Source organism: Pseudopodoces humilis, chromosome 6, assembly GCF_049639895.1.
Source record: "Pseudopodoces humilis isolate 2021_Gansu_Grassland_sample_001 chromosome 6, ASM4963989v1, whole genome shotgun sequence".
Lineage (NCBI taxonomy): Eukaryota > Metazoa > Chordata > Aves > Passeriformes > Paridae > Pseudopodoces > Pseudopodoces humilis.
In genome coordinates this window covers 5,617,034-5,632,917 of record NC_142205.1, presented here as the reverse complement: position 1 = coordinate 5,632,917, position 15,884 = coordinate 5,617,034, and the positions used below count along the sequence as shown (strand labels likewise).

The 15,884-nt window shown below is 40.4% G+C and overlaps 1 protein-coding gene across 4 annotated transcripts in view; it reads left to right on the top strand.

Moving 5' to 3' along the window:
* Nucleotides 1-15,884, top strand: part of RMND5A (required for meiotic nuclear division 5 homolog A) — a 50,905-nt gene that overhangs the window by 8,408 nt on the left and 26,613 nt on the right. For all 4 annotated transcript variants that reach the window (XR_015772630.1, XM_088055972.1, XM_014260894.2 and 1 more), the window contains exons 3-8: nt 3,437-3,571; nt 3,739-3,839; nt 8,513-8,679; nt 9,365-9,530; nt 12,093-12,195; nt 14,258-14,412. Coding sequence is in view for 3 of the 4 variants with exons in the window: in XM_088055972.1 (XP_087912098.1) it covers nt 3,437-3,571; nt 3,739-3,839; nt 8,513-8,679; nt 9,365-9,530; nt 12,093-12,195; nt 14,258-14,412 (827 nt within the window). In the remaining variant the exon portion in view is untranslated. The remainder of the gene's footprint in view (nt 1-3,436; nt 3,572-3,738; nt 3,840-8,512; nt 8,680-9,364; nt 9,531-12,092; nt 12,196-14,257; nt 14,413-15,884) is intronic.

Genomic DNA, 15,884 nt, shown 5'->3' with positions numbered 1-15,884 from the left:
TGAGGAATAAAACTGTCCTTAATCATAATTTTTCTTCTCCTGTTGTTGTGAATTGGTTAAAAAGTCCATCTTGTGTTTCTGAGCATCTTGGAGTCACCACATTCTAGTAATTATTGGTAATGTGCTGTATATTGTATCATTGGTGTTTTTAGCACATAATACTGTACATTTTGGCTCTAGGCTTGTTAATTAAGCTTTTTTAAAAGATATGTTCCTCAGGAATACTAGCTAACAAATAGGTTATTTTGTGTTGTTCAGATTTTAAGCTTTCTGGTGTTTTTAACTTACAGAAATTCTTTTAACTTTTGAAATCTTATTAAACCCCACGTGCTGTCAGTTAGCATACTGTTAGCATTTGTGAAACAAAACCGAGGGTTATAGTCACTAGCAGATCCTGCGTGCGTGACAGTTGTGAAATATATAAGCCAAAGGCAAGTGATAATTTTTTCTGACATGTGACAGTCACTCACTGTAATCTGTGCAGTCAGTTCCTGAAGCTCCTCGGGACCCAGAGGAGGCATAGCTGTAGAATCCCACACAGAATGCAAACCTCGGAATTGTTAAAAATTATTGGAATAAGAACCTGGTCGAGACTGGGTTGGTCAGAGAGTGACTGAGGTCCTGAGGTTGAATGATGGGACTTGATAACTTTTATGTGACTTTAAAAGATCTAATGGGGTTTTGTAAAGATTCACAAGGCCGGTAGGTTTGCTGTTTCAGAAGAAAATGAGCATTTTGTGAGAGCACTGAGGTAATTAGTTCCACCATCTCTGCCCCCAAGCAGTGAGAATAATGTGATAATGTTTGAGGCATAGGTGCAGCTTTACTGGTTGGTAACTGTCCAGAAGGATCAGTTTCTGCATTGGGAGTTGTATCATTGCTAGGACTTGGAATTGCATGAAAAATAACTTATAGTCAGTTCTTTTTAGATTAATGACAATCTCCACTCTGGAAGCTAGGTGACAAAAACAAGCTTGTGCATTGTGAATCCTATCTCAAATCCTTTAGTGCTTTGTTAATGGGTTTGTGTTACCTACTGGTGATGCTTGGACACTGAGACCAGAGTCAGTGATGGTGGTGAACCTTTAAGGAGTCGAATGGTTGGCACAAATAAGAACAGTATTATTTAGTCTTCAAGATGCTTAAGTTTTTCAAGGTACAGCTTAGAGGTGAACAGCATGACAAGGAGCTTACAGGTTAAGACACTCAAGTGAAAATGTTATTAAATGTGAGACATGAATCAATGGCAATAATTTAAATGCTCACCTTGCTTCACCATCTCAGACAAATGGAAAAGTCATTTTGCTAGACTAAGGTTAATGTTTTATTGAAAGTTTGCTGAGAGCCCTGAAGGAAGCTGTGGCTTTGGAGCTGTGTGTGCAGGGATGAAAGGGCTGCCCCTTTTTCATGATGACACAGAGCAGCGTCAAAGGGGATATGGAGGTGCTGATGAAGGAAATTAGTAAGTGGTGAGTAACAGGAAGGTGCACTATGAAGCTGAGCTGTGCATGGGGAGATAGCTAGTACCAGCTGGGTGTTATTTGCCCTGCCTGCTGGGACAGAAGCCTGCATTTGTGTGAGGCTGGTATTCCCATGTTGTGCAGGATCCTCACAGAGCCACAGCTGAAGCATGTTGTAGTTGATAGCCTGAAATGTATCTTTTCCCATCTTTTAGTTGTGATTCCCCCCCAGCTTCTCTTTCTCCTGTTTACCTGGCGTCAGGTTACCATGGTTACTGAAGTTTCTCTCCTCAGCCCCACGGCGAGACGCCGGATAGAGTAAAGAGAGGACCCTGCTGGCATTTCCAGCTGCTTGAAGTTTCTTTAGCCCAGGAAAGCACGGGGTTGGGAGAAGAGAACTCTTCTTTCCTACACGGAAGTTTGTAACTTTTTCCTGTCCCAGAATGCCTCTAAACTATGGAAGCTGAGAGGGCATGCTTACCTTGCCTTCCCATTCTTTCCCCCCTGTGTTGCCAGGAAACCAAGCCCCCCCTCTCTCCCCTCTGCCCCTCTGTATAGAATACTCCCACACCTTTGTGGGCATTTGAAGAAGTTAGTGTCTGTTATTTTTTATCTTGGCGTGTGTAACCTTGATTTGTAGAAAGTTTGTAAGATGTACTAACTGAGAAAAATAATTGGTTCCCTCTCTGATGTTCCCTCCCTCCGAGAAACCCTGTTAAAAGAGACCCCCCCAAACCCCAAATCTTTTGTCTCTCATCCTTTGGATTCCCCTTCACAGAAATAAACTGTGGAATGCAAACCAGAGAGAGAGTCCCCCCCTGATTTCTTTACTCGCTCTATAGACTTGGATTCTTGAAGAAAATCAGTGAACCCCACAAACATATGCTGGCTCGAAACTCGAGTGAAGAGAAACCTCATCACTGAGCTAGCCGGGCCACACTCGAGAAGATCGAGTCAGAAGCACTGCTATTTTCACTGAACTTCTGTTTTCTGACGCTCCTTCTTGGGAGAGAGCTGTAGTCATCAGATCAGGCAGCAAGCAGTGCACTGACTTCTAGACTCTTTATTGTGCAAGAGGCTTGTTTTGAGCAGTGGGTGAGGATTTTTATTAAAATTAACCTGCTTGCCCTGATCATAAAACATGTTAGCAGTTAAAAATCCTGGTTTATATCTTGGATTAGAATAAATGTTACTCTCCTGCTGCCAAGAGGCAAAGTGCCAAGTGTTGCCAAGTGTTACCGAGGAGTCAGTGTGACAATATCTTTAGTTATTCCTGGAATATGTCCACAGGCCACTGGCCTAAAAATACGTGGCACTGGCATCATTTGGGTTAGATCTAAAAAAGATCTCTTGGACCTTCAAAGTTCATCCTGTTGTTGGGATGTTGGGGTCATCAGAGATCTGAATTTCATTGTTTGGGTGTGGGAAGAAGTGACTTTTTTGCTTCTTCAGCATTCTTCACCCCACCAGATATGTAAAAATTCCTTGAGTTAAAGATTTTACTTGTAATTTGGTGTGCTGTACACACAGCAGAGTGTATTGATGACTCTGAGATGCATTGACAACTCTGTCTTGATTCTAGTGTAGGTGATTCTGTTTTCTGTTCTCTAAACATTTTCCCTTTTCATGTATGCCATTTCTACTGATACTTCCTTCAGAAATGCATCATGGGCTCGAAACTCCTTTATTAGTTAACTAGATTTATAACTTTCTTGCTAGACTTGTAATTTGTTGGTGTAATTCCTTGCAGTGAATAATATTCAGACTTGAAACAAGCAAGCTAAAAGATTTCTCCTTCCTACACAGGAGGTAACGAAGGAAGCTGACTTATTTATTTCACTTTGGAGATAATTGAGGGCCAACTGAGTAACAGGCAGAAAGCATCAGGGTGGAGACACAGGTGTCCTGCATAATTAAAGAAAAATGATGTGGGGTGATTTGTTCCAGCCTATTAACTGTTAATTTGTGTGTTTCAGAATTTTGACTCGGACATCAGCAGCGTGGGGATAGATGGGTGCTGGCAGGCTGACAGCCAGAGGATCCTCAATGAGGTGATGGTGGAGCACTTCTTCCGGCAGGGAATGCTGGATGTAGCCGAGGAGCTTTGTCAGGTAACCACAAGTGTGGGTGTTGAAGGTTAAGGGTTATCCACTGAGGAAAATAAAGCTTTGTCTTAGCTTCCTCATTTCAACTCAGTTTAAGCTGAATATTTAAACTGTCAGATAACCCATTGTTTTCCATACTTTAACTAAAAAGTGCCTTTTTTTTTTCTTTTCAGGAATCTGGTCTATCAATAGATCAAAGTCAAAAAGAACCATTTGTGGAATTAAATCGAATATTGGAAGCATTAAAAGTTAGAGTTTTGAGACCTGCACTAGAGTGAGTCTACTCATTTCTTTTCCTCACTTTTTTTAAAAAATGCTTTTAACAGTTCCATAGTTTTTCCCTTTTAATACTCTCTTTAGTATATTCTGATGTGTCCCTGCTTGTCCTTTGAGAGGGGTAGTTACTGAGTGGATCTTTTCTTTTCCATCCCCTCTGTGTCACTCCCCATGGGAAGTGATTAACTAAGGGTCTCTTTCTTAGATTAAGGATTCACTTAATCACTTTGGTACTGCTTTAAGGAAGAAACATCACTTGGAGGAAAAGTTGTTAGCCAATGATGGTGACCTTCTGCTGGATCATTAGTGAACCTAATTTTAAGAGGTTCCATTGTGAAGGATACCAGGACTTACTAAAGGTGTTGGGTACCCTGAAGTCTTTGGGGTGAGCAGAACTTGACTTGGGATCAAAGTTCTCACTTGTCCTCCAGTCACCCTCCCTTTCCAGACAAGGGACCAGAAGGTGGGAAGAGCCTGGGGCTGACAGTGGCACTTGTTAATGAGATTCTCATTGACAGAATAATAAGAAACCCCCTCATCCTGTTTTCTTTTAAACTTTTCTAAGCTTATGTTGGTCTCGAAAATATGAAAAAAAATCAAAACACAGAAACCAACCAACCAAACAAAACAACCTAGCGAACTTTAAAGTGGCCTTCTAAAAATAAAAACCACAGTGAAACCAAAACAAATTCAAAATTTGTCTTTCATTCCAGAGCATAAATCATATACTTGGGATAGAATTTTTTGCATTATTCAGTTCAGTACATTTTTATATTAACAATGTTGTATTTTCCCTTTTACATGAAACAACATGGGTGTGTCAGTTGAGCACTTACTGGCAGCTGAACTAAGTGCAGGGGCACTCTGATATTCAAACCCTGGTGTTCATCGACTAAATCCTGGGTAATGCCTCTGGGTCATGCAAAGTTTGACCTAAATAGTTGGTCTTTGAGTCTAGTTACATAGGTGGAAAGCTAGGGTGGTTTATTGCTATTGAATTGGCTAATTGAAGGGAAGCAACATTGATATTACAACTGAAACAAGATTTACTGTCAGCTACACCACATACATCTTGTAGTTCAAATAATAACAGAGCTGTTGTGAAGGATAATCCCTGAGGAACTGTAACTTGCATTATGACTGTTCCCTTGAAATCTCTAAATTCATTTCAGCTGCAGTTTGCAGTGCTTTAGGCCTTACTCATTGCTACTGAGTTGTATCATATAGTTTCTGCAATGTGTTAAATATTTTTCAAACAAAGGAGAAGGCATGGTCATCCCTCAAAGGAATTCTTATTTTCCAGCTGAATGGGCAGACAATAGGGTGTATTGTCAGCACAGTTTGTGTGTTGGTCTCCCCCCTCCCTGTCTTATTTCTGTGTATAATGTTTATTCTGTTTAAACTGGACGGTGCAAAAGCTGTCTGCCTCTCTTGGCTGCTGCTGGGCACAGAGGGGTCTTACTTGTAGTGGTGCTGCTGATGTAAAAACTGTGGCTCTTGGGGAGGGTGATCAACATGTGACAAAATGTCATGGTTTGAATTCTCTGGTTGAGGAGGTAACCAATGCATTAACTGCCCAGTTGTCCCACAGATCTGCTGATGCTTGTGAAGGTGTTTCTCTTTTATTTCCTGGCAGACACAAGAGTTCAGGAGGAGGGATAGAAACCACTGCTGTGTGAATGGCCTCCATATGACAGAGAGAAAGTAGCATTGTGCTCCTTGGGCTAAAATTGGCATCGGTGAATAAAGCTTCAGCATCAAGCAGCCCCATTGCAGAGTCAGGCTGCTGAGTGGTGTTGAAGTAAAGTGTCACACAAGGATGATTAATTACAGTCTCCTGAACCAGGAAGTGGAGTATAGCAGGTTTTATCCATGCAAAATTGTGAAAAGCTGGGATTAAAAGGCAGCCAGTCTCTCTGGCTCTGCCGGCACTCTCTGCTTGTGCTCAACTTCACTCAGTGTTGGAAACAAAACAAACACAGGTGGCTCCTGGTCACTGCTGTGGGAAGGGAGTTGTCAGATTAATGACTTTCCAAAAAGACTTTCAAAGCCCTGCTGAGGTGATGGAAATTAGTACTCGTGTCTCAAAAAAACAAAAAGCCCTAACTGTATTTGTTGTCCAGGTTTTCTTTCTAATACAAATTTCAACACTTAAAAATACAACCTTTCAGATTTAAATAGAATTTGACTGGCCCTAACTTTTTTGTTTTCCCTTGTGGGGTGTGAAAGTTGACTTTTGTAGCGGCGTAGTCTGGCCTTGCACTCTGAGCTGTGTAATCTCTGTATGCCTGCAAGATCCCAGTAATTTCCAGTGACTTTTCTCACTGGAAATTTCATCACTAGTTTGGTGATGGGAAGGAAAATCTAGTTATTTTTCAGGTTGTATTCTGGCCCTTCAGAGCCCAGGTTGGGCCTCCGTGTGAGGTCCTGGTGGAAATGACTTGGAGGTTCAATTTGGGTGTACTTTGGAAAAGAGATACTCTGTTCTCTTCTGCCTGTAAACAGGAAGTTGCACAGGTCCTGGTATTTGCTGGGTCACTTGGGGTATGATTTAAACTTAATTTAATCTTTAGTAGGCTTTGTTAAAGTCATTTTAACATCTAAATCCCATGTGGGAGCTGAATAGAGTCCTGTGTACCCATGGTTTGCAAAGTATAGTGTAAACTTCAAAAAAAATTCAGATGGGTTTGAGTCTCAGAAGTGAAAGCACTGACTGTCATTTTGAGAAGAGGTACGAAGACAGGTGATGTGATTACTAATAATTTTGTGCAGTTGTAGAGAATGTGGGTTGAGTGCTTTAAACCTCCCTTGCTGGTTTTTTGTTTTTCTGTTGGAAATAGGAACAGCATGTCCCAGACAGAGCACCTCAGGCCTTGCCTCTGTGGTTGCTTTCTTTTGATACAAATCTGTGCTGCCACTCAAAGACCTAAAAATGGAAAGCCTGCCTAAAAGCTAATTTGGAAAAATATACTTGACCCCAGCAAGATGAAGTACTCTGTCATGTGGGTGCAAATATTGGCAGGGAGAGGATGGAGGCTCTTTAGATACAACAGGGATTAATATCTCATTGATTGCACTGTGGACTAGTGTCCTAGTTCAGGGGGACAACTAGTCGTAATGTTTATTTATAATAGATTTTTGTTCTTCTTCTGCTTATTAGTCTATGGTTGTTAACTTCAGGCTCTTGTTTTTGTAGCTGGGCTTGAACTTTATTGCCATAATATCCTGTTTAAACTGTACACACTGATCATAAAAATACAATTAAACCCCCCCCCCACCCCAACTTATGAAACCATCCTAAAACCCACTCATCACCCATGGATAGTGAGTGTGCTCTTCACTCCTTCCTGGTGGAAATTCAGAAAGATCTGAAACTGCCTGAAATTTGGGACAGTAGGGCTTGTTCTTAGTTCAAAGGCTCCATTTTTCACTGTTTCCTACTGAAAGGTTACTGTGTCTTTACAAAGCCTTGCCAGTGAAGTCAGACTCCTGGTACTTCCACCACAACAAATTGAAAGTGGATACTTGCTCATTAATGCTGCATCCTAATGCAGAAGGCTGACTTGCTTTGAAAGCCTTCCCAATACAGTAAGAATGCTTAATTTTCTCATTTTAGTATTGATTGAAAAGAAGCCTCACATACTCTGTTTTTTTTTTTTTTAAGGAACACAGACTTCCTCACTTCCTTGCTAAAAAGTGAAAAGCTTTTTGCTTAATAGGGCCCCCACAGTGAAAATAGTAGAACTAATTAACACTAATGAGAAACAGATGTACTGGAGAACATTGAAACTTGAGGTTCTTAAGAGAACAATTGGATTGATTTAGGCCTGACTAAATGGAATTAAAGAAAAAAAAAAAGGCACCAAAAAACCTTCCAAAAAAACCAAGAAAGGGATTGATGAATTCTAAATTATAAAGAAAAACTTGTATAAAATTCTTTGCAAATTTCAGTTCATTTTACTCAATGTATGTTAAAGAATTTTTTCATGTTATTTAGGAGCCAAACATTAGTGTTGTCATGGTGAATGAGACACAGAAAATGAGAAATATTTTTATTGTCCAAGTTGAAAATAACACAGAAAGCAAAGTTTAAACAGGGTGAAGTATGATATTTAAGCTGATTTCCCTTCCCCCACTGTGAGATCTTGATAATGTCTGTTTTTGAGGTCCCAGAGATGCAGTTCCCCTCTCCAGGGTAACAGATGCACACACACAAATATAGTGGCTTGAACAACGTGTTTGGTGAATGTGGACACTGGAAAATGTTCTTGGTCAAACTTCTTGACATGCAGCTGAAGAGCTGTCAGTAATTGTTAAGATTCAGAGTGCTATTAATTGAAATACAATAGACTTGAGCTATTTCTGCCTTACATTGTGCCTAATTTAGTCTTGTCTTTCAGCCAGTGAATGTTGGATTTTGCAGTGCTTAACCTCCACAGCAACACCAGAATTAACATTGTCCATATTTTGTGCACCCTGTGTAGCTCCATTACTTGTAAAGGGCCTTGCCATTTTCTGTGCTCTGTAGAGGCTCTCAGAAGTTCAGGGAACAGTCACACTTTCCTTGAAATAGATGGTAGATAATAGATAATTGCAATGATTTCATGTGGTGTGGGCTGACACTTAATTACTCTGGTGTCACATCCCATTGTACCTCCTCGCTTCTTCCAGGTGGGCGGTATCCAACAGAGAGATGCTCATGGCACAGAACAGTTCGTTGGAATTTAAACTGCACAGGTTATATTTCATTAGTTTATTGATGGGTGGAACAGCAAATCAAAGAGAAGCACTTCAGTATGCGAAAAACTTCCAGCCGTTTGCTCTAAATCATCAGAAAGGTAAATTTTTGGTCACTGTAAGGGGATTTAAAGCACTGGGATATGCACCTTGTAGTAAAACATAAATCATGTTCCAAGTATGTTTTACTCCATTATTTTCAGTTTGTTAAAGGCTTCTTCTTTTTGGATTTATCATGTATAACCCAAATCCTTACAATTAGAATTACCTTTTTTTTTTCTTTTTTAAGAGGGGCTGAAAAATAATATCTGAATGTTTGCACATTTGCTTAAATTTAAGGTTTTTGACTCTTTAAATAAAATGGAGATTACATCTAGAATAGGCCTGCTGACAGAGTAAAGTGCTAAAAATGCAGAGGAATGTTCTTGGAATAGTCATCTGCTATTTTAAGCTGCGTGGGGTAATACAAAGAGAAATTAAACTTTTGAAAAATGGAGAACATGTGAGTTAAATGAGCCATCTCAAGCTGAATCCAATAAAGCCTATTTTTTAGGGTATTGTGTGTGCCAGAAAGCTCACAAAAAAGTAAACCTGCTAGAAGCAAATTCCCAGGCAGCACACCCTGGCAACTCCCTAGCCAAAAAAGTATCAGGAGTGGAGCTCTTCTGGCTGTCATGGTTCTAATTGTTTTTTGTGGAGGTGAGGATGTTTTCCATGTGAAAGCTACAGCTGGAGACAGAACCTTCTGTTTGTTGTACAAACTCTGCTGTTCCTGGTCCCTCCCAGATATCCAGGTTCTGATGGGCAGCCTGGTGTACCTGCGGCAAGGCATCGAGAACTCCCCGTACGTTCACCTGTTGGATGCAAACCAGTGGGCTGACATCTGTGACATCTTCACAAGGGATGCATGTGCTCTCCTGGGCCTCTCAGTTGAATCTCCTCTCAGTGTTAGGTATGCTACTTTTCTCTTGCTTTTGATACCAGGTACTTTGTGGTTTGGTTCCTGTTTCTTGTTGAGGACAAAAGAAATGACTTCTGAGTAGTCTCATCTAGCTTGCATTAAATACAAGATCTGCAAAGATTAAAAACCAGAGGTTCCTGTGTGCTGGGTTTTACCCTGTACCACTACAGCTCAAGAGGAAGCATTCCTGGATGGAATTTATATTCCATAGTTTAGACATAACTATGAAAGATGAGGATGGCAATCAGCCAGTTATTCCCACAACAAATGTGTGACAACTGTCCCTGCTGTTAAACTGAAAAATAACGCTGAAAATGTGGCCGTAATTCCATCAGCATTTGATAATTTTGGTTTTTAATCCACACATTACTGGTCTTCTTCTTAGAAGAATACTTAACAGTTATGTTGTGCTTCAGCTGCTAAAATTTCCAAATTGTCTCCTGGGCCTCTTTTGCAAAGAAGAAAGAGGCACTTTTAAGCTCAGTAGCTAATCTGACAAAATGGAAATCTGTTGGAGGCTGTTGGAAATATGAAGAAAACCCAACTAAATCTCCTTCTAGCTTCTTTGAAGATAAAACAGATTAGCTGCTATTTAGCCTTTGCATGTCAGTTCCCCCAGTATACTCCCCTATGTTCTCATTTTCATTTCAGATGTTAAATAAAAAATAAATAATATGTATCTTTCTGGGCTGGATTTGGTACTTAGCAGAAGCTTCACTGCTTCCTCTTTTTTTTGTTTGTTTTGGCTTTATTTTTTCTTTTTACTATTTCCATTCACTATTGTTAGACTTCTGTACTTGGTTTAGAGCTCTTACATTGTTAAGCCTTCTGCTTTTCCTCTCTGTGCCTCAGTCACAAAATACAACAGAAACAGCAAAGGGAGCACTTCCGACTAATTGTTTTTCTACAATAAACTTCCAAGTTTGTTTGAGTGTTTTATAGGTATTTAGAGCTTCAGTCTCTGGGTTTTTACTTTCATCTTCCTCTTGTTTCATTCAAATAACCAGCAGTCCTTTAGATTTTCATTGTTCATGCACTGATGCTGCAAGGCGGTTTTCAGAGCAAATGGTCAAGAGATTTTCTGTGAAGTGGAAAATCCCTGTTACTGATATTTGGAGTGGTTGGACACTTGCTTTGCTCCTGGTGTGGAATTGATTGTGCTGAAATGTGTTTACTGTATAGGTGGTATCAATGGTCTTGTCATAAACAAGACTGTTACAAACTTGTGTGACCTTGGAGTGCTGCAGATCCTTTAGGAATTAAATAAGCTTGAAGTCCCTGCTGTAAAATATTTTGCTTCCTAGAACATGAATAGTGGGCACTTTTTTAATGCTGATTGGCTTCTCCAATATTTATCTAATCCTGTACAGGATAACTCATGGTCTGAATTATTATGTGGAGAAAGTGGAAGAACTCTTGTTTTATGGAGGTTGTGGTTTGGGGTCTTGAAGGACTACAGGAATTTGAATTTACTATTTACTTGAGTTTTTATATTCTGAAAGGACTCTTCAAAGATGTTTTCATACAAATACTATTTGTTAGACTTTTCACAGGGTTAACACAAGTTACACTTAGGGCTGCATTAAGAAATTAAGTGTAAGGGTTAAAATGGCCAGTTGGAGGTGAGAGATAAAATTATACATATATGTATATATTAATGTATATATATATGTATGTATATATATTTTAGCTTAGGCAAGAGATCCACAGGTTTCGGGTAGAGGAAAGGCATGACTTACGTAGACAGTAAAACTTGCACAAATAGTAAAATAATCTGCCAGACAAACAGAGCAGGCTGGTAGCAAGGTCAAATCCTGTTGCTGATGATTTCCAGTACTGTCATTAGACTTTAATCCATCAAATCACCTGTTAATTTGTGGAAGCTGTGTCACACATTCTTTCATAGAATACAGAAGTATTTCCAAATACTAATGTTAAGAATGTTAAGTTCTGGTAATGGGTAAATCCCAGAGGAGGCTGAACTGTTTGTTGGGACACAGACTTTGGGCAGTTTCATACTGCTGTTTCTGTCACAGGCCCTGCTGTCCTTCCTTCCCTTACCTACCTGCTTTTTCTACCTTTCTTTTATTGGTTTAAGGTGAAGGTGGAAAGACACGTTTCTTTACATGGTAATTACATGTAATTAAAGGATTATGGGGTGTGTGTATGTGTGGGTTACATGGGAACTCAGGGTGCACGTACTCCACCACAGCTGAGGGCAGCCTCCTGTATAAACTAATGTGATGTATTTCTCCTGTACAGCTCAAAGTAGGTGGTAGAAGAAATCAATTAATTACAAATCTCAGGAGAGGGATTAACTGTTGTTTTCTGTCTAGAATGTAGTACCTGAGGGCCCCAGCCTAAAATATGTGGATATCTGATAATCTCCCCCAAAACCCTTGCTTGTCTGTACGTCTAAGCTCCCTCCAAGTAAAACAAGATGTAAATTAAAAAATACCAAAACCTTGTGTCCCAGTTAACCTTTAAAATAGAAATGTGAAAAGTGTTGGTTTCCTAACATGCACCTTATCTGAACATGTCCTTTTTCTGCAGTTTTTCGGCAGGTTGTGTAGCATTACCAGCTCTAATCAATATCAAAGCAGTTATTGAGCAAAGGCAGTGCACAGGGGTTTGGAACCAGAAGGACGAACTCCCGGTGAGTGGGTGCTGAGCTATCCCTGGGGCAGATTTCTAGTGGCAAATGCTGTTTTCAGGTTTCTTTTGTGCTGCATGTTATGGGATGTTTTACATGGCCACCACCTCCAGCAGCTCTGGGGCTTGGGGCTCTTTGCTGCATAGGCCCTGGGGCTCACAGACACCCCCACACACCTAGACACTGACCCAACCGGCCACACAGGCTGCCCCAGACACTGCACTGCCCTCAGGAGCTCCCACACAGGACTCATCTAAAACATAAGTACAGACAGCCAAGATCTCTTCCTTCTCCTTGGCTGGAAATGATTGACATTCGCCAGTGAAAGCACAAACTCCAGATTCACAGGCAAGCACATGCTCATGGATCCCAAATTACAGCATGGCCCTCCTAGCCCCTTTTACACCATTTTCCAGCTGTTCTTCCGCAGTCTCCTTCCCCTGCACTTTCCTCCTACTGTTAATATAGTTCTATTGACCCCCTCTCCTCAGAGACCCTCGGGTTTAGATTTGTATCTGTTCCAAAGTCTGGGTTTGGTTGCAGTTTCTTGATGACCTGTCATGGTTGTTTCTTGTTATTATCTCTATGATTTTTGTCCATCAGATTTGTACCTCTCAGTTTTGTTTGTTGCTCCCCCTTTCACTTGTCCCCTTTTGCATTGAAAGGGTCTTTGATAAATGACCTTAAAGAAACTGATGCTCTCACCTTCCACTTACCCAGAGATGTTTCTGTATAATTGGGAAGAAAATGGATCCCACAGAGAAACACTCACTTCCAATTGCAAGGCTTGAGCTCAGTCCAGGGCTTGCTTTGCACTGGCTCTTTATCAGGCAGACAGGAGATGAAAGAATTAGTGCTGCATCTGGGGACATAGGAATTGGGATCCAGTGCATTATGCTTCCAGCACATCTCATTTATATCAGTTGAAATGAAGTTCAGTTGTTATGAAACCCCAGTTTCCCTTTATAGCTCTTACCGAGTGTGAGCAGCTCTCCAGTGACCTGCTCCTGATTTGGAAAGAAAACTTATTTAGTGCAAACTGGGCATGAACTGAGTTAGCCTCTTCAATTGCAGCTGGAAGAGATGCATTTATAGAGTAAGGATGAGTATTGAGTTTTCTCCCAGCTGTGCTTTCAGTAATGCTGAGAGTGTAACCTCCGAGTGTGACAGATTCCTGCCTTGCTGTCCAGCCAGGAATGGATTCCTAGGGAGCATTTGGAAAAAGATTGCTGTCTGATGCAAATCAGTTAATAATACATGTTTATCTCCTGGCATTTTCTAAACTGAAGGGTCTCTAGTGTGTTCTGCTAAGGCAGTATGGGGCTGGGAAACCTTATTTTCATTGTGCAAAGACAGATTAAGTACCAGATTAAGACATCAGAAGGTCACATTGTCAGGTTTTGTTGAAGGTTAAACCTTTGAAACAGAGGACTGGTCAGAGCCAGGTGCTTTAGGTACACAGGGTGTGATTTTTGCAGTTCTTAGTTACTAAAGTCACAGACCTGTTCTTCCCTGTTATATGTCCCTTTATGAAATAATTTTGTACTCATGGCAAGAGTTGTGCTGCACATATCTTGTGTTGGTACTGAAAATAAGTGCTTGTGATACACTTCATTATTCATATGACATGAAGGTGTTGGCAGAGCCTTTTAAGAATCTGTAGAACATGAATATAATCAATACAAGGGTTTTTCTCTTTTTTTTTTTTTAATTTCCCCCTAAAATGAAATCTGTAAACTTTTAATTTCCTAGCCAATGATTTCCATAAAGTCTTGATGGGTCACCAGCTCAGTTTTCCTGCCAGGGCATAGATCTGCAACACAATTTGCACTTGTCCCTTGGCAGAATATGCTGTGTTGTTGTTACTCTCCATCCCCAATAAATAACCATTTTAAGATCACAATTAAGTATTTATGTCCAGAAAATTGTCAGGCATCCACACAATGGATTTTGTTGCTTTCACAGCTGAATTGTGAAAGCTATTAAGTAAGGACCATGACCTAAAGGGATATTATCTGGAAATGTAATTTCCCAAGATAAATTTTTATGTTAATTTCTTCCACAGATTGAAGTAGACCTTGGTAAAAAGTGCTGGTATCACTCAATATTTGCCTGTCCCATCCTTCGTCAGCAAACAACAGATAATAATCCACCTATGAAATTAGTCTGTGGTCATATTATATCCAGAGATGCTTTGAATAAAATGTTTAATGGCAGCAAGTAAGTACCATCCTTTTATCTCTAACAACATACAGAGAAGGACACATCTTAAGACTAGAATATTGTGTTTTGGGAAAACTGAGTCCATAATTAGGTGGTTGGTGGAAGCTTGTTAATCTTGGAGAATGGCTTGAAAGCTGGATAAGCTGGGTTGATGCACTGGAGAAAAGCATAATAAACCCTCTGACGTTGAAAGTGAGCTTGCGTGAAGGAATGCAGTGAGCAGAGTATTTTTTCACAATGTAACCACCATTGTGTTGTCTTAAATTCAATCTGGAAGGCTTTACACACACAGTTTTTCCTTGGGAGCAAGGTTAGTAATGCATGAAAAATCTCTTGAAAAATGAAATTAAACCTCTGAGGGAAATATGGCTTAGTAATTGAGCAAGGAGGGGAATTATAACTGTGGAAATACACCTCCTTAGATATCTGTGGGGTGCTTCAGGCTTTCGGGGAGCAGGAAATGGGAGAGAGAAATCTGTAGAGATTTTTTTTGAGGAAGAACAGTGGTTATTTGGATTGAATATATACAGCTTCTGTGGAGGCTGTCAGCTTAATTTAGAGCTGTAAGTCATTGTGGGAAATCCAGTGTGAAAATAAGTGAGGCTATGAATGAAAATGTCAAGTGATGTTTGCATTCTGTGCTCTGTTAGAAAAGCCTTAAGGGATGCCTTTGTGGGTGACTTTAGCCATTTTAAGCAGTAAACGTGCTACTACAGCATTCCTGTCCCTGATAACTCATTCCTAGTGCTTTCATTGATAAGTTTTACTGGCAGCACAGTTCTGACAATATTAACTGTGGAGGGCTGGGGGGAGAAGGTAAAATGCCCAAACATAGGAGATGGGGGGCAAAAAGGATCAGTACTTCAGAAAAGAATCAATTCCTTCAAAAAGAAGAAATATTGTAAGTTGGTGGGATTGTATGAATGAAGACCTCAATTGTATGAAGGGAGACCAGGCTGACCCTTCAGTCATAGCCTGCAGGAGCTGACCTAAGTGGGTTGGAAAAATCACAGCATTTTGGGAGATAGACACTAAAATGAACTCGATATTGAGGAAGCCACAGTGAAAGCTGCCAACTGATTTAAAATTTCTGCAAGATCAGGCTGGATGGGGCTCCAGGCAACCTGGTCTAGTGGAAAGTGTCCCTGCCCATGGCAGTGAGGTTGGAATGAGATGGTCCTTAAGGTCCCTTCCAACCCAAACCATTCTGTGATTCTAAAATGGATCAAGCAAATCCAGAAGTAGAAATAGTAACTACAGAGAAGTTGCTCTTTATGATAATCTAGTAATTCAGGGGTTTGTGGGTGAAAGGTGGGAGACTATAACTAGAAGGAAAAGCATGGTAAGTTCTCTCTCAGCTAAAGGTGACTTTTAATGGAGCCAAGTAAAATTTTGTGGCTTAAGAGTGCAGTTGTTTCCTGCTACAGGGGGAAAACTCAGTAGCTTTAATGCTCCGTTGTCACACATTG